This window comes from Phoxinus phoxinus, assembly GCF_949152265.1.
Source record: "Phoxinus phoxinus genome assembly, chromosome: 24".
NCBI classification, from domain to species: Eukaryota; Metazoa; Chordata; class Actinopteri; order Cypriniformes; family Leuciscidae; genus Phoxinus; species Phoxinus phoxinus.
In genome coordinates, this window is record NC_136899.1 from 19640351 (window position 1) to 19660358 (window position 20008).

General features: G+C 37.6%; 1 protein-coding gene across 3 annotated transcripts in view; it reads left to right on the top strand.

Annotated features, from left to right (window-relative positions):
- dpp6a (dipeptidyl-peptidase 6a) overlaps positions 1-20008 on the top strand; it is a 430900-nt gene that overhangs the window by 204755 nt on the left and 206137 nt on the right. Inside the window, exon 1 of one of the 3 annotated variants that reach the window (XM_079602702.1) lies at positions 17454-17796. The exons of the other annotated variants lie outside the window; for them this stretch is intronic. Coding sequence (XP_079458828.1) covers positions 17740-17796 — 57 coding nt within the window. The 5' untranslated portion in view covers positions 17454-17739. Of the gene's footprint in view, positions 1-17453; positions 17797-20008 lie in introns of those variants that run through there. 3 annotated transcript variants of the gene reach the window in all.

Sequence of the window (20008 nt, forward strand, 5' to 3'; positions counted from 1 at the left end):
TTAATGCACAAATTTGTAAATAATAAAGCTTTTTTTCATAAAATCTGTCGTTTCTGTCACTCTTTGGATGTAGTAAAATACCCACAGATGTAGCAGAAAAAAATCTGGGTCAATTCTAACCTTGAAATCAGGATTAGGCATAAAATGTCATATATGTGAAAACTTGCAAAAAAAAAATTATTGCAAAAAAAAAAAGGCTACAAATAATTCTAACCTGGCTCAGAGAAAGATAGGAATCATGTCTTTGTGGCAGTTATTTTCTGGTGATCAAGGGATAATACAAGACCTCTTCACCTACAGACCGTTTTCGAAAGCAAAAATGCTATGAAATCCACATCATGTTGAGTGTAAACCGGGCTCTATTTTTGGAATCAGCACCCCTTAAAATTAGTACGAAACAATTGCATTACGCAAATAGGATGCAGGCCTGAGTTACAATGGCTTTGAACAGTAAGCATAAAACAATAATTCAAAATACAATTAAAAACAATTTTGTATGTCATATGAGAGCGATCTCTGCTCCATTTCTGTATCCAACAATTGGTTCATGGCCTGAGAAAGGTTAGGGAACCCTGTCTTAACACAGTCTCTTTCCTGATTGTGTGTGTGCGTAACACTGCTGCTTTCATAGGAACTCCCATTCGGCAGATTTCATGGCTTGGCGCTCACAGGACTGATATGCCCATTTGCCCGTTATTTGCTGCTGCGCTGCTGTGCTGGAGTGTGGAGCACTGTTTGCACCGTGACGGATCAGCCCCAACACACACACGCATAAACAATGTGGCTTTTTTTGTGTGCAAATGCACCTGAAAAACTGATGCATATGCACAAATACATTTCTAAACTGTCTGTCTATGATAAATGGAGGGTACCAATGGTTCTGCTCGTGGTGGATAAAGCTGGTTGGACTGTGAGATCATTTTGCAGCTTAATGTGATGAATAAAAAACCTAAAACAAAAACAAAAACATCTCTGGATAAATGAAGTTGCTGGTGTGTTACTGATGCGTATAGGCAAATACAATACATCTGCATGTATTTCATGCATTTTCTGTGCTGATTTGGTGTAAAAATCAGTGAAATTTTTGTTTGTTTGTTTTTGCAAAACCTGAGCTATAGAAATGCATAATATGTAAATGCTATAGATGTGGTGCTGGTCACTGGAACTATGCTGGGATGTCACATCAAACACAGCAGACAGGAAAAACATATGAACAAATAATAATAATCAAGCGTAGCGTCAGTTCTGGCAGGTCACGTTAGTCAAGCTCGCATCAGCTGACTCTCAGCTGATACACGTCTACCTATAGGAATATGACGCCTATCGCTGTATACATATATAAGCTCCTTCAGTATTATCAGCAGCTATTGCGTTTCTCAGGATCTGATTGCCCTCCTCCATCCCCAGCTCCTCCTCTCGTCAGTCAGGACGGCATTCTGATTCCCCTTGAAACATAATAAATTCTCGAATTATGTTGTACTTTAAAATCTTGAATTAATTAAATCTGCAATACAATCTTGGTTCTGTTCTGTTTACCCGCTGTTGTCCATGCTAGGCTGCATGTAGGCTATGCGCAGGGAGTTCTCGCCCAGAACGGAACCATACCGCCAATCCAAACTGTATGTATATCGTATTTGACGATAATGGTCCTGACAGAAATCATTTTTAGCCAGCATATTTAAAAATAAGCATGAAAGGAACATACTATTATAATTTAATTATTTTTATTCTGTTGTAGTATTTTTTAGTTGTCATTTTTATTAGTTTTTCTTTTTTCAAATTCATTTTTCTTCGTTATAGGTTTAGTTAGTTTTAGTTTAGTTTGAGTTATTTTAGTATTAGTGTTAGTAAGTTAAAATAATTGAAAATGAGAAATGTCCTTGGCAGCTAGCTGAAATAAAATAAGTTAAATTGTATTTAATTTCAGTTAACATTTATTTTTCTTCAAGTAACATGTTTTGGTAACACTTTATTTTACAGTGTCCTTGTAACATATTTACATAAAGTAAATTATGCATAATTACATGCAACTAACCCTCAACCAAATCCTAATTATACCATAACCCACGTGTTCTTATGTTGTTAATTAATATTATCAGAACTTAAATATATAATTACACTGAAACAATGACACCTTCACATTTTTGTAACACTTTACAATAAGGTCTTATTTATTAAAATTGGTTAATGCATTAACTAACATGAAATAACATTGAGTGATACATGTGAACTTAACCTTTGTTAATGTTAATACAAATATTAATGTTCACGTTAGATCCCAGTGCATAACTAATATTAACAGAAATAAGTTTTGATCTTGACAAGTCTATTAGTAAATTTACATTATTGATTAACATTAACTAAGAATAATAAATGCTCTAGATATTGTTCATTGTAAGTTAATGTTAACTAATGTAGTGAAAAAATCTGGTTAAACTTAATTTTACTTAATACTTAAGTAATAATATTTAACTACATGTACTTACTATAGAGTTAGATTTAGAGTTAGGATTGGGGTTTGGTTTAGGTTAGTTGCATGTAATTATGCATACATTATTACTACAGTAATGTAACAATGACACTGTCAAATAAAGTGTTACCAATAATCGTAGCAAAGGAAACCTTATTGTAAAGTGTTTCCTTTTTTAGTTAGTTAACGATAATAACCCTGGTGTAGAACTATGTGAATGCCAGATGTTACAACTTTATGTAAATTTGTGGCATGTCCTGCAGTTTTGTAGACACAGGATGAAATGTGGTATGTGTTTGTTTTCTATACAACTGTATCGGTTGAAGTTTGTTTTCCTCCTGTGAAAAATAAAGCAGTGACAATGAGCAGTGCTGATGTTCTTTACATCCTCAGCGCAATACAACCCCAGCTGGAGCCTTATAGAAGGAGAGAGCTGTTAATCTCCTCTGATTCCAACACTGCAGGGCTGCATTCATTTCTGTGCAAGCAACTCATTCTGTTTGTTGTGCGGTGTTAATGGCTTTAAAAGGGAGCGGTGTTGCGCTTTTCTGTGTAGCGACCAGCTGAAGCGATCCGGTCTGTGTTTCTGAGTCAGTGCGCAGCGCTCTGGTCTCTTGGGTAATCTTGGTGCCGGTGGTTTGCTGAGCTGAAGACTTTGACATTAGAGCTAATGTAACAGTGAGCGATTGCTTTGGCACCTCGAAGCGGTGTGGAGCTTTTTGTAAGACCAGCGAGAAATATGATTTGGAAAGCCATTTTAAACTTCATTTTCCCCACAGACGTGTGTGTCAGTAAACACCCTACCTCCACTTTGTCTTCGTAAAAAATTGTGAGTGAATAAAGGGGATATTCACACTATGGCTGGACGATATATCTCAGAAATCTTCGATTTTATATTGAGCTTGATTTTTTTTTTTTTTTTAAGAAATGGCTTTTTTTCCCAGTCATGGCATTTGAAACAAACCGATTGATCACCTACAAAATAATTAAGCAATATCACATAAGCAAAGTGTTGTTGCTCTATGAGCACAGCTGTGATTCATCCACAGGCTGAGTGCCACAGGTAATTACAGCTATGCTGATATTCACACAAGCACACTATTGTGAATTTGATTTTACTTTTATACAGTTTAATAAAGCAGATTTTTTTTCAATCACTTTGGCTCAATTCTCTAATGAGATATAACATATTTTACTTACAGCACCTCTCTTCCCATTCTGTTTGTAGCGCTCTGTTTAGTTCTTGTATCTATGAAGAAGAACTTCTGAAAAGCGCAATGTGCTCTGATTGGTCAGCTGGACCAGTGTATCGTGATTGGTCAACCACTTTTTGAGCCTGTTTTGGAAATGCCACACCCCTTACTATAACCTTGAGTTTCAACACACTACACACTACTTATTTAAATTAGCACTATGTTCCCATATTTCAAGACTACAATCAAGGTGTTTTAGGGAGTTCAGAAACAGTACTGATATAGGGAATAAAACTCCCTGTTAAATGTTTTGTAACATTGCAGAGCATTTTCATGCTCAAACAGCAACAGTACACAAAAAGTTGAAAGTTGAAAATTGAAAAAAGCATAATAGGACGACCTCTTTAAAACAATAAGTTCAGATCTCTGAAAAATGTGTTTTATCTTTACACCACATATTTGTGCAAATGAGTACAATTGTCTGTTTGCACAAAATGCACATGGCTTGCTGAGCAAAAATCTCAATAAAAAGGTCAAACTCTTCACAACTTCTAAACATTCATTCATCATGTGAGCCATTTAATACAATCTGTCAGACATAGTTGTATATTCCATAAGTGTTTCTATGGAATGTTTGTGATGTTTGCTAAATTGGCAAATTGTTATAATGAAATAGGAATCAGAATTTTACCAATCTAACCATCAAGTCTGTAAACATATATGGAGCCTGGAAGTCATTGTGTAGCTATTTTATGTTTACATGCAAGAAATGTATAAAAATGGACATGCAAATATTAATATTCTGTTTAAATGTACTGTATACTATTGCCAATATATATATATATAAAAAATCCTGTGTATTTTCACTGTAAAAGCTTAGTGCGATACACAATATAATTTATCTAGGAAAAAACACTTGCTTGTTTAGTATAGTAAGCAGCCGTTGTCAACAAAAAAAGTAGAATAAAAATGTTATTTGTATAAGAAAGCTTTCCAGGGTTGACTACCATGGTGCAACATACATTTTGACCAGTAGGGCTCACACAATGACAAATTAACTTTTTGGTGGCACTGGCCAATTTACGTACTGGGGTTTGAATCATGAATTTCATGTTTCTGAGTTACTATATTTAGCAGAAATGCCATATACAGTATTTGTGATGCCCTATAAAACACTTGTGGCAATTACACTTATAGTTTAAAGAATGTTAAGACTGTTTGAAAAAAGAACAGTAAATTACATTTAAGTCACAATATTGTTGTTATCAAATTGGACAGATTGTGAAACTAAAGCATAACAGTAACAATGTAACCTGCTGAAAGCATCACTGAAAAATCCCCACAACTAAATTCATAGACTGACAGTCTGTCTGGAACTGCCAAACACAGACAAGCAGAATGAAACAAACAGTAAAAAAAAGTCCAAGTGCTGTTTGACTGTTCTGTCAGCTTTCGTGCAATCCTGCTCGATCAATCAAATCCGAGGACTAGAACTAACTGTTGTATAAATATTTGATATACGGCCCTTCACATTTGAGTTGAAGTCAGTATCATTCTAAAACCCTATGTGTTAGGTTATTTATTTATATTTTATAGTAAGTGTTCATGGGTATTCAAGATTTTAACCATACATTTGTTAACCCTGGGTTAACGTTCTTATTTGCGTATTTATGAGGTCAGTGACATTGATTGGATGAATACAGCAGTCTTGCACTGCATCTGTTCACTTTCTGCTCTGCAATTTGATATTAGCACAGTAAAAGTGTTTCATAACCCAATGTTAAAACTGATGCTACAGAACTCTCAAAACTACAAGTTTAAAAAAGGTTTAATCTGAGGTTAAGCGCAATGTGAAAGTCCTAAACAGACACACTGACAGACACTTACTGATAGGCTACATCAAATTCCATAGAGAAATACTTTGAGTTCTTTCTTTCTATATATTCAAAGGGCACCTATTATGACATTTAAAATGTTCCTAATGTTGTTTAGGGAGTCCCCAACAACAGTTTTATGTGCATGCAATGTCAAAAAACACTTTTGTTTTCGTATAATATGCATTTATTTTTACCTGATTTGCTCACCGACTCCCAAATGATTCGTTCAACGACTAATTTTTCCAAACCCCTCCTTTGCGCGACGCTAATCTGCGTTGATTGGTCAGATGACCCAGCAGTGTTTACAGAGATAATACTTATTGTTTAACACGGAGTACAATGATGCTTTTATCAATTAAATCGTGTTATAATAATGATTATAGTCCACTGCTTTGTAGTTTGTAGTAAAAAACTAAAAATAAGATAAAGAATTTAATGTTATGTTAGCGAGCATAGCCCAGAGTTCATATTGTAAAAGCACAGTCTTTGTTTGCATTAGCCCGATGCATAAACATAACGTTTTTACAAAAAAAAAATGCAGTTACGTTACTACGAGGTATTATTCTATTCTTTAAGACAACTCCGAAAACAACGACAAACACTTCACATATCTCAATACAATTGCCATTGAAGACCTAGAAGCTAAACGGTGCTTACTCAACAAACAAAATAATAATTAAGCATGCTACATAAAACATAAAAGCAACAATTATATTAATAACACTTACAGGTTGTGATACGGAGGAGGACGCTGATGCAAATACACTTAGAAATGAACCTTCCTTCAATATCAGCCGGCTCGCGAATCGTTGGTAAAGCAATCGTCGTAAAAATGGCATGAACAAAGCACAAGGCTCGAACTATACTTCTGTGGTATAGTTATATGAATTGTAGCCACTTAGTCTTCAAATGCTCCTCCTTGGGCAGATGAAAAAAGTTGGCTTTTGAGTCGCACTTCAGAACACAGCGTCTCGTCGCCATGATGTTTTCAAGATTTCCCTGGCCTTGGAGCGCAATAAGTGGGCGTATCGTATTCAAATAACTTGACAAGTTGACGTCATCTAGTCAGAGAAAAAGCTTCGGTCTTCTAACGATTCATAAAAATGACTCCGAGTCGACTCTTACTTTTGAAAGACAATAACTTTATATACGGTGCACTTTCATATTTCAAACTTTGCAGGATGTTTTTGTTCACTTAGGTCTATGTTACACACTACATGAAAGGTACATTTCAAAATTCCATAATAGGTGCCCTTTAATTAATTGAATCAATCAAGCTGGATCTCCAAAATGCAGTATGACCTGTTTGACAGACACTATAGACTGGATCAAGGTTTTGAGGCTTCTCCTAAATAAACGTAGCTCTTTTTTTTGCTTTGTTCTTTGACTTTATGAGGCACTGAGGATGACAGTTAACTTAACTGTGAGGAAGAGAAAACCTCAGACTTTGAAATCAACAGCAGATTTGCCTTTATCTGGAAAGCTCTGGGGTGTTTGGTGGATTTAGGGGTAGGATTTCGAAAGGCTAGATCTTTAAAAATCTCAATTAAAATCTTACGTTTAAGAGCCAACAAAGGAATGACAGTACTATCTAAGCTCAAAGCCTGGATTACCACTCAGTCTGCTGCTCTTCAGCAGCTGCAACAAAGAAAAAAAAGGCCAAAAGTTTCTCTGTTTAACTATTGTAGGATTTCACCCTCAGCAGCCTTTCAGTGTTGGGAGTTCTCTTAAAAGAGATAACAATTATATCTAGAAGTGATTTTCCCGAGGGTGTAATGTAATTGCCTGTTTGGCCATGGCCTTACTGTTGTTTCACGGGCTCTTACTTGATGAAAGTCCCAGTGAACATACGCAATAAAGAGAGCTGGCTTTCAATCTCCTGAAATATGAGTTCATGCTAGACTGTGTAGCTGGGGGAATTAATCAGGGCTCACTCAAAACGCTTTCACACATTTACTGAATTGAACTGAACTTCACCCAGCCCTCTCTGTTTTTTAATTGAATCTCTCAGTTTCTGGTGCATGTTCTTCATTTGCTTAAAGTGCTTGTACAAATCAGGCACCATTTGTATGAGCAGGAAGCTTGTAAAGTTGACGCCCTTATTAAAGTTCACCCAAAAAGGGAAATTTAGTCTTTAATTAAACCTGTATGCTGCTATGGTTTCTTTTTCTTTTTCTGTGAAATATAAAAAAAACTTTTTGAAGATTTTTTAAAGTTCCCCTGCAGTCCAAAGTTTTCAAAAAGCACCGACTTCGGTACCAAGTCGGTATTGAAATTAAAAAATGCGACGATACCAGCATTTCTCTCTAGCATTTTGAGCGCTGTTGAACGGGTTCCTAAACACACTTTAAACATTGTGTTGACGCGCTCAACATACAGTATTATGTCTCTGATTGGCCATTGTGTTGATGCGCTCAACATATTTGTCTGTGATTGGCTACAATGATCAACAATGACATCTTTGATGCTCTTCACCGAATGCTTACATAGATGCACACGGGAAACGTTTAAAAGCAGGCGTCTATCAGCAGATCCCTAATATATCCGCTGATAGACGCCGCTTTCAAACTCTCATGTGTATCTGTTTAAGCGCTCGATGAAGAGCGTCAAAGACAATGTTTTTGAAGTGTTGATCATTGTAGCCAATCAGAGACATATATATGGTGAGTGCGTCAACAAAATGGCCAGTCAGAGACATATATGTTGAGCACCTCAACACAGTGGCCAATCAGAGGTGTCAAAGAATACGTTAAACAGCGCTCAAAATGCTAGAGGGAAATGCTGGTATCATACATTTTTTTAAATTTATTTTTGTATAATTTATTTTTAAATAATCGTATCCCTTAAAACTCATATTTGATCATCAAAATGACATATTAAAAAAAAAGAAAATTTAAGTAAGTTATTCATATCTTAAATTAGGTTGAATGTACACCCTTGCATTAATTTAGTATACGCAGACTCATGAATATGCAAATTAGTTCTTGCCTTCACTCAAACACACCACCTGATCCACTCGGTCAACTGCAGTAAACGCTACACAATGGCAAGTGGAAATATTGGTTTAATTCAGCCATATATGTTTGAACTAGAAACTGGTTCAGAAGAAAAAGAGGAAGAGCAAATTATACAGGCAGGCCCAGTTCTACAGGGGTGCTTGAAGGTGCTCAAACGAAAGCAAGAGCACCCTCGGTTGATACTGTAATATCACATTGAAGAAACAGATTTGGTAAACGCTCCAGTGCGATTTTGTGTTTGCGCTCTGGAAAACATCAAATGTTTCTATTTACTATGTGCTTGCGGTGAACAGTGTTGGTTATCTCTTGAATGTAGCGACCAATCAACCAAGTTTGTGAATGTTCATTTGAACTAGGAAACAAAGAATCATTGAACAATGTAAGTAACAACAGAATTTGCAATCATATTGCCTAATGACTCTTTTGGAAATGCACACCTAGTGGTTAAAATGGCTTTTAATGGTTCATCCACTGTAATGGATATGCATCAAAGGGTTCATTAAAACTGTGCGAACCATTTAGGTTGGCACTGGAGTCTAGTAATTAGGCTAGGGAGTACTTTCTTCCTGTCTGCCTTTGTCAGCCAGTTCATCTGTAAAGCTCTGCAAAATGTGTATTTAAAGACCTGCCAACCAAGGTCATCTATCATTTTCTGAATAGTTATTTGTCAGTATTACCAATAAGGCTGTGTGTACACTGCCCGGGCCCTACCGCAGCATAATAACATCTATTATGTGGCTAGCAGAGTGGCTGTATCCTTCAGCATGCTACTGGCGACTGTGACCAATACGAATGCCATTAGCTTGGAGGTGATTGATTTGCTGAGAAGAGATCTTTCATTTCACCCATCACAGAGTTGATGAAAAATAAGAGTTGATTTGAAGGACAAGTAGTAGAGCAGAACTTGGATGGCAAAACCGTTGAATTTTGGCACAGTGAATGTGAGCTCATGGGGGGGTTGATCAGCCTGCTCGGCTTCACACGCTGCAAGCCACTCATCTCAAATGACAAAATGATGTGTCCTTTTCCTCTCGAGCTACATTTGAATAACATATGTTAAGAGGGACAGTGTGTTGACATTGAACTCCCTGCTATTGAACTCAAAATACGTGTCAAGTACCAGCCCCTTCTTAATGCTGATGGACGGGCCGTTGAGTTTGTGTTGCTCAGCATGCGGATGGGCACATATGGGCTTCTCTCTTGTCTTCCGCCGGCAGGGGATAACGATAAAGCGCCTTACGCGTATTAATTAAGAGATGGCACTGAATGGCACTGCCATTTCCCTCCGCGTTCCTGAACACAGAGCTCCACGCTTGAAGGAAATGAGCAAATCCATGCTCTGAGTTTTGGTTTTGGAATCACATGACCCCTGATGCCTTTGGGTATTTCAGAATAATTTGCCTGCGTGGTGAAAAGAACACACTTTGCCTTGCCCTTAATTAACAGAGAAGGCAAAGCATGTTCAAGAAGCAGAACATCAGAGACCTTGAGGAGGAATAAAAAGAGAATTAATTAACATTTAGAATGGCGCCCAACTAGTCACCCTGTATTGTTCTGAATTTAACTAAATTAGTTAGACACAAAACATTTGACTGAACAATCTTTATCCCTAAAAATGCACCATATAAGTTTATCAAGAATTAGAGATTAAACAAGGCATTTGAACACGTGTCTCCTTTATGACTTGCTCATAATCACCAGCATATGGTACAGTACAGTACATATGGCACATTATGGTATTCTTGCTTTTGGTTAAATGGTCTTAATTCTACATTCAGGTTTCCCACATTATATGACCAACTTGCATGACTTTTCCAGTCATTCGGATTGCAGGATGTGAAACAAATAAAAGCTACCCTAAAAAAGTATGTTTAAGAGATTGTAAAAGATATTCCGCTTGCCTAATCTCAGAGGGCAGAGATTTCCATAGTTTTGGAGCAAATGAAGAGAAAGCTCTATCACTCATAGATCTTAGACGAGTTGGTGGGACAGTTCAAAGACCAGCTTCAGAGGAGCAGAGATCACGCATTGGGATGTAGGGGATTAAGAGTTCTGACAAATATTGAGGAGCCAAACCATGTAAGTTACCACCTTATAGGTAATCATGAGAATTTTAAAATCAACACGAAACCTAACAGGGAGCCAGTGTAAGGATTCTAAAATAGGAGTGATGTGATCCCTTGTCTTGTCAGGATTCTGTCGGCAGAATTTTGAACAAACTGTAATTTGTAGCTTTTGAAACCCCGGCCAGTAGAGTAATTAACTTTTCAGTCACTGGAAATGACAACATAGGACGTAGTTTGGCAATGTTTCTAAAATAAAAAAATATATGTTTTGACAGTGTTCTGTCAAAAGTTGAATTAGCATCAAATATCCCACCCAATTTTTTACATTTTTGTTTGAAATTATAAAATAGAGCCATCCACATTTAAAGGGCACCTATTATGGAATTTTGAAATTTACCTTTCATGTAGTGTGTAACATAGATCTAAGTGAACAAAAACATCCTGCAAAGTTTGAAATATGAAAGTGCACCGTATATAAAGTTATTGTCTTTCAAAAGTAAGAGTCGACTCGGAGTCATTTTTATGAATCGTTAGAAGACCGAAGCTTTTTCTCTGACTAGATGACGTCAACTTGTCAAGTTATTTGAATACGATACGCCCACTTATTGCGCTCCAAGGCCAGGGTTTATATACTGTCTATGGGGAAAACTTGAAACCATCATGACGATGAGACGCTGTGTTCTGAAGTGCGACTCAAAAGCCAACTTTTTTCATCTGCCCAAGGAGGAGCATTTGAAGACTAAGTGGCTACAATTCATATAACTATACCACAGAAGTATAGTCCGAGCCTTGTGCTTTGTTCGCGCCATTTTGAAGACGATTGCTTTTTAAATGCAATCAAACTTGGATTCGCGAGCCGGCTGATATTGAAGGAAGGTTCATTTCTAAGTGTATTTGCATCAGCGTCCTCCTCCGTATCACAATCTGTAAGTGTTATTAATAATTGTTGCTTTTATGTTTTATGTAGCTTACTTAATTATTATTTTGTATGTTAAGCACCGTTTAGCTTCTAGGTCTTCAATGGCAATTGTATTGAGATATGTGTCGTGGTTTTCGGAGTTGTCTTAAAGAATAGAATAATACCTCGTAACATAACTGCATTTTTTTTTTTTTTTTTTAAACGTTATGTTTTTATGCATCGGGCTAATGCAAACAAAGACTGATTGTGCTTTTACAATATGAACTCTGGGCTATGCTCGCTAACATAACATTAAATTCTTTATCTTATTTTTAGTTTTTTACTACAAACTACAAAGCAGTGGACTATAATCATTATTATAACACGATTTAATTGATAAAAGCATCATTGTACACCGTGTTAAACAATAAGTATTATCTCTGTAAACACTGCTGGGTCATCTGACCAATCGCAGATTAGCGTCGCGCAAAGGAGGGGTTTGGAAAAATGAGTCGTTGAACGAATCATTTGGGAGTCGGTAAGCAAATCAGGTAAAAATAAATGCATATTATACGAAAACAAAAGTGTTTTTTGACATTGCATGCACGTAAAACTGTTGTTGAGGACTCCCTAAACAACATTAGGAACATTTTAAATGTCATAATAGGTGCCCTTTAAAGTGAATGTAACTTAAACTCACAGCGCTTGCAGAGATGGAGCATCGATCAATCCGCTCTGATCACAGTGTTGCGCTTCGCCATGAAACACGCTGTGCATATACTTTACGATCTCATAATCGCACTAAGCCAAATCGTGATTTAGGTTAATCGTGCAGTTCTTGATTAACCTCAAACACAAACAAAGCACACAACAAACACTCACTTCACACAAAAAATCAGCTCTTTCTCACACACATTCAAATCTCATGCGTGCTACTGTGGTACATTTATTCATCGCACCGACCAAATTTTTCCGTGGCATGTGCGACACAGGTTGACATTTTAATGTGACATTAAAGGCCTCCAGCAATAGCTTGTTACTGTAAACACCTACATTGATATGAAAGCAGTTGAGCTAAAGCTACTTTTAAGTGGTTTAAGGTGTCACCGTCAGCGTGTGTGCTGGATGTGAGGGACATAGGATACTGTTAAATCCCTTGACATAAATTAGAAATAATAAAAATAAACTGAGACACCAGCCCGGTCTCACCCCAAAACGTCATATACTGACGGGTCTTGACCATACGTCAACATACGATGAAAAGGGTACCCCTATAACGTCAATATGAGACGCAGACATAAGCGCACCAGCAGCGCCTCCTAGCGGTACCCTAACGCATACCTAAACCCAACCATACCCGAATCGTCACACATAGACGTTAAAGGGTACCCTTTTCGTCGTATGTTGCCGTATGGTCAAGATCCGTCATTATGTGACGTTTTGGGGTGAGACTGTGTTAGAGACACAGTGGCACAGTATGAATGGATTATCTGAAAGAATCAGAAAACAGGTGCAAAACAACTACAGATTAAGTTCATGCATAGGGTTTTTTAAGTTTTAAGCATGTGTAAGGTTGGGGAAGGCTTAAGACTTGTTTATTCTTTCGCCTTCTCACACCACAAGCCTCCGCTGACTGAATTTTCATGGACCTTTATTTTTATTAAAAGGGATTATTTCTGCTATTGTAAATTCATTTTGGTTGCCAGCATGGGCTGGACTAGGGGTGTGCTAAGGGGACTTAACCCTCCTATAATGTCTGGGGTCAAATTAGCCCAAAAGCAACTTTGACATCTCTGAAAAATATGCTAATTGTATTTATTTGAATAATTTAAAAACATGCACATCGTGTGTTACAGAGATTTCAAAATGCCTGTACACACACCCAATCGGTGATGTCTGGGGGCATTTGACCGAACAAAAACATTGCTGAACTTTACACATTAAGCTCCAAATGATTTTAGTACAACTCCGAATGTTTTGGTAAATTGTCTTTCTCATAGAGCTTAACAATTAATCAGAAAAATAATTGTGAATACGACTACAGCTGCTGCAATGATCTTATCATGAAAAGTGCATATTACATCATTATATGTATATTTTCTCCATTTGCATCAATGGTATTTACAACATGCTTTTGCAGTGTTAGTGTTAGTCTTAGGGAAATGTTGCCATTACCAAAAAAAAAAAGTTGTTTTTCTATAAAATTATCATTTTCTTTTCTATTTAATTGCACATTTATTTTTAGAGATTGATAGATACATTTGGTTAACTCATAATTACTCTTGTCACATGGAAGAGCTAACTCTGCACTCTTCCTATTTTCCTTTCAAAGATGCTGCCAAAACCCCCCTTGAGAAGAGATGTTTAGAAATGAGGGTAATAGAGAAATTTCTGGAGCATGTGTTATGTGTCTTCCATGTGAGGGTGACAATGGGAAATAGAGTTTTGGGGGGACATTCAAATGTCATGTGACTTAAAAACAGCACAGCACATCATTGGCTACCTTAAAGCAGCACTAGGTTACTTTTCTTTTTTTTGCTCTCGGGGTCCCCCTACAGTTGGGAAACAGTATTGTCCTCTACTACTGTCGTAAACTCTGTCATACATGCACGTCCATTTGTTGACAACCATGATAGCCCAGAACACTGTAGGAGTTCACATGCAGGTGTTCTGCTTGCGTCGCGTGTGAAATGTCTTCATCCAGGTACAGTGGCATATATTTCAGCATGTCATATGAATATAATTTCATGGGTTTTATTTTTTTTCAAACGAAAAATGATCGTGATGCTTACGTTTACAAGCCAGCGTCATTATAGTAGCCTAGTCTATTGGTTACCGTTTTACTGAATCTATATGATACTTCAATGTTTGAGTGGTAGATATAATAACCATATATCGTCAATATTATAATATCAAGCTACCATAGATGAATCTGCAAATTTTACAAATCGATTTATTATAGCTTGAGGCAAGACAAATAAACAAATATCACAGACATGTTAGGTATCCTAAAATATTATTTTGTGCATCTTATATATTTACTTGAAAGAATGTAGCCCCTACCAAACTTGTACACGCCCTTTATAGGCTTTCATTTGATATTTGAAAGTCCGCATCGGTCGAGCATAGGGTTGCCACCTTTGAAGTGTGAAAAACCGGGACACAGATTATTATTATTATTTGTGGTCTGAGTCTGAGTTGTAGGTTGTAAATAGTATTTTCTTTGACACTGGTGGCTCATCCGACTTTGTTGTGTTATCCTCATAGACAGTGGTTATCCTCCTCGTCCGTCTCTCTCCCCATTTCACACAATAGATGTAAATAGACATATTTTAAAAAGCTATCTAGCAACTAAACTCACACTGTATCATCTTGGATGTGTGTTGATGCGCGCGCGCGACCGACCGACAGCACAGGCAGTTGCTAGGCGATAAGTTGAGCTTCCAATCAAATAAAAGTAAACGCCTGGCATTTGCCAATCCACTGTTTTACCCGTTTTTACCATGTTTTTTACCCGTTTACGGACACAGGATCGGATGTACTGTACACAACTATGAAGAAAACACAGTAACAGTAGACGGAAACGGTTTAATTTGAAACCAGGAAATTCTACTTTAGAAGTACATTTTCACAAAAAAACGGGACAATTCGTGTCCCGGAAAAGAATATGAATTTTCTGGGACTGTCGCTCAAAAAAGAGAATAATCCCTGGAAAACCGGGACGGGTGGCATCGGGCACCCCTCCTCCTCCTTCAGCTCACGCCAGCGAGGAAACGCTGGCCCAATGTTGATCCTCGTTCTGCCTTTAATACGATCACTTTCTCGTTTCCTCTTTTTGCTTTCCTCCGACAAAACCTTTGCTTTCTTGCTTTTCTGTGCTGCTTCGGCCATGACTATAACATTTGGCAAACAAACGCTAGTTTGGCTCGCACGTCCGATTTTAAGGAAGTGGGGGTGGTGGTGGAAGTGACGTATATGCCGTAAAGCAGTCGAATTTTGTAGTTCTCTTTGTTCGCCGGTTACTACCCGAAACCCGAAGTTTAAAAGTACGATTAAAAACGCTACAGACCCCGTCAGGCTATGGCAGACGTGTCATTCAACCTAGTGTAAGTCGATGTACCATCACAAGAGACTTGGAAATATATTATTAAGGTTGAAAAGTTACCTGGTGCTGCTTTAAGGCCTGTCCTTTTAATTCCCATAGTGCAATATATTGTATTTTTTTTCTGAATAACATGGAAATGAGTAGATATGAATTGTTGCCATATGGCAACACTGTACCATAAAAAGTTATTTAACACCCCCCAAAAAAAGCATGTCTTAAACCAGACGCTAATTTGCGCTACTCTTGGTGGATTCCATTGGTCATTATGTTAATGATCCGGCTGCACCTGTGTTCTTTAGGGTGCTTTCACACCTGCCTCATTTAGTTCAGTTAAATCGCACTAGAGTTTGTTGTCCCCTTTGGTGCGGTTCGTTTGGGCAGGTGTGAATGCAGCAATCACACTCGGGTGCGCACCAAAAGCGGACCAAACAAGCGGTGGTCTCGGTACGCTTTCAAACGAACTCTGGAGCAGTTTGTTTGTGGTGAGAACGTGATCCGACCTCGAACAGACCCAACTGCCAAAGACCTGTGCATTTTTGGACTAAACCAGCTGCCGTAGTCAGCTGTGCTGTGCTGTGCATTGTTTAGCAACATTAATGCATGCGTCGCCTCCTCCTGAAGTGACTCACCCGCGCCCCGCGTGCACTGCATAAAACATTATTTTCAAGCCGCATCCTTGCTTAGTTCTCAAATGTTATTGTTTGCCTAAAATGGCGTAGATAAACTATATAATAAACTATGACTAGGGATACAATCAGCCCACGCAGTCGTCTCTCCATAGTAAAAAGCGGCGTGTTGTCTGTCGGATTTTCCTCCTCTTTGTTTACTTCTGGGAGTTCTGCTGGATTTTTCCCGCATGTTATTTCTGACAATCGAAGTGCAGTTATAGTAATACGTTCAAGACCCATCTGGCCAACGAGTGATGTGGATGTTGTCACGTGACTGCATTTGTGTTCGTTTCATCAACTGATTCGGACCAGAGCATCAGTGGTGTGAAAAGGAACCAAAACGTCTGGAAAATGCTACAAAGTATAATTTTTATCCCTTGGACCGGACCAAATGAACCGAACTACAGATGTTAAAGCACCCTTAATTTGCACATCATCAGTAGATCACATTTACGCAGAATTTTCCACTCCCATCGCCGCTTTTATGGAATTACACTCTCATGCTAATTTGCCCAAGTAAACCTGGCCCTTAGATTTTTGAAAACCACCTTACTGACACCAAACAAGCCCAAATTTTGTCCACCCTCCCAAACTATTTTTACCCTCACAATCAAATTCAAAACCACCCAATCTAGCAACACAGCATAAAAGATTTATATTTACATGTTTTTGCAGCATTGGGTAAAATAGCCAATCAGAGACATTTCTGTTGATTTCTTGAATGCAATGGCCTGTCAGAGATGTTAAAATAGCCTACCGCTCAAAACGCAGGACCTTGTGTGTGAGTTTACTTGCAAATCCTACCATTTATAACAAAGTATAGGCATTATAATCAAGAGATCCATCGTGCAGTCACCTTCATTTCTTTTAAATAAACTTTGTGAGATCGTGATTAACTAAAAGTGACAGCTTTATAGTGCTAAAGGAACTTTCTGCCGTTCCAAATCACGCTTATGTCTGTAACATAACAACTGTCATCATATACGAACAAGAACTTATACTGTAATAATATACAAAACACACGTAGCCTGCGCACACACTTGCCAGTTGCCACCTTTTTCGTTTGCTTGCTTCAGAAGGTGGAAAGGCGGTAGCCGCGCGCGCGTGTGCGCCTCGTGCACAGGGGCTGGGGGCGGGGGGTGAAAAGGGAGACGAGAAAAGCTCGTGTGCTCGCAGTCGACCGGTGTCGGTAACCAAGCTGTGATCGGTGGTCTCCGTGTCCTCTTTTCCTCTTCTTCTCTCTCTCTCTTTCGCAGTGTAATTTAGCAACCGTGGCGCACCAATCCTCAGAAGAACGACTCTAAAGATCAAATCTTTCGTCTCACTGGGATTTTGCTGCATTTCTACCGTTTCCCCTTCAGCATCTTCTCTCCTCTGTGTACGTTAACCGCCAGCAGTATCGTCACAAACTGAATGTCTCTTGCTGTCTGTGGTAATTTGTTATCATGACCACAGCAAAGGAGTCAAATGTATCGACCAAAGCAGCTCAACAGCAAGATCAGGTAACTTACTGAAGTGATATTTTTTTGTACTGGACAGAGAGATACTGTTAATTTCAAGAGGTAAATTGCTTTAGTTAAACGTGAGGTGATTTGGAAAACTAACAAAAAGTAGCAGTTCAATCTCTCGAATTGTTTTAAATGTTTTATGAACACAACACACCAGAAACATTAACGGAAGATATATATATATTTTTTTTTACCATATGCTCTTTAAGGAGAACGTAGTTTTCTTTACCAGTTCTGATGACTGCGCTAACAGTTAACGTTAAGGTTACCGGTTTAAATCTATTAGCTTCAGTCAGCCGGAAATTCATATTATGTGCATACAGTAAGTCTAATAAGCTGTCTATTCTTCCACATTGCATGTAGTTGGAAAATAATAGATGGCATTTGCATGAAAGCCAAAGATTGTTAAAGTTATAGACATTTTATCCTGACATTACCTAGTTAACTGATAAAGGCAACCATACTAACGTTAGTCATTAAATTACCTTTAAAAATATTATTGTTTTGCTTTATTTTTTTATTGCCAGAATTATTATTTTTTCATTAGTAGCCTAACTTTTTATGCTGTGTATCTTATTGACTGCCCTCTGTCAAAACATAACTTTTTCTCATAATAATATAAATAATAATTACCAAATTATATGATGATCATAGAGGATATATTTAACACTTATGTTCTTGAAAGTATAATGAACTCTCCTTTCTATGAGTAAACAGCTTAAATCACATTACTTCTCTCTTTTCAAAATATTGGCTTGACTAACCCAACAGTGAATGTCTGCTTGATTTCAAGAGAGTAAGAGTGGAAGCAGGTACAGAAACAGCCACAGGCAATACTGACTGGAACAAAGTGCAGAGCAGGAAAAGCAGTGTGAAAGGTGGGAGTCCCGCTAGAGACAACAGAGAGGGGGCAGGTGAACATGTCAAGGGCAGGCAAACTTTAACAATATGAACGGTAGATTGTCTGTTCTTTCACTGTTTTCCAAAGGCAATAATCACCCAAAGAGTAAAGTTGAGATTTCCATCTACCGTACAATGTATCCTAGCCTATGTATTATACATATAATACTACATACATCTGTACATAGATTCTGTAATAAGGGACTTTCCAATTCCTACCATTTGAGCAATTTAAGCTTAGTATAGCCTACCCTTCTTGTTTTGTGAGGATGCAGTCAGATATTATTTCATTTGAAAACCGATTGAATACAGCTTGAATGACTTTAAAGTTGACACAGTGTCTTAAAACCCACGCTGCTAAATGCTGATAAACAATTAGTCATGATAAAACAGCAGAAATGTGAATCTTTATGTACATACATAGACCAACAATTAGAAAATAGTACAGGCTGAATACAAGAATGTGTCCTGTTTGCCATATTGGAAAGATTGACTAACTCGATTTTTAAATTGATAACTGTGATCGACTTGCGTTCAATGAGTCAAACGTATAACAAACAGCTTTTTTGTTTTGTTTTACTTGTCTTCCACAATATTGTAAGTCTTCCATTTCTTAATCTTCATTCGGGGCCTTTCTCAGCAAATATTGATATTCGACTAATTTGATTAGTTGACATTTAATTAATTCAGAATACAGAATTGATTAACTGACATAATGTAATGCATAATGTATGTTTTTCATACAGCCATATTTTTTTATTTTTTGTAGTTCAGTTTAATGGAGAAGGAATAGTATTCTGAAGATAAAGGGAGAAAGCTAATGTACTGTAGCCTTGTGTTTTTTTAACGATGGAGTGATGCAGCAGCAAAATCTTTAACCATTCATCAGTGATGCCTTTAAGCAATCTCACATAGAGACCTCAACATGCTGACACAGTCATATATTTTTTCTGGAACTGTTTCCTGTGTATGTGTTACAACAGAATTTCAGCGTCAATCAATTTGTCTCTCCACAGTGAATGCAAAAAATGTGCTGTCACAAAACTGAGCCAATTAGATGCACGTTTCCCATACAACCACTTAACCCGCTGCTTAACCATCATAGTATGATGTGTCGTTGGAGAAATTGTCTAGCTAGTCACGACTGTTTCCCAAAAGAGTAGTAACAAAAGCAAAGCATGTTGGTTCAACAACATAGAACTTTCATATAATGACGTCCTTCTGGAGAAATAACTTCTGCTAATTAATCGATTCACAAACTAATTAATGTCAGATTATTGCTGTAAATAATTAACACTGTATCTGA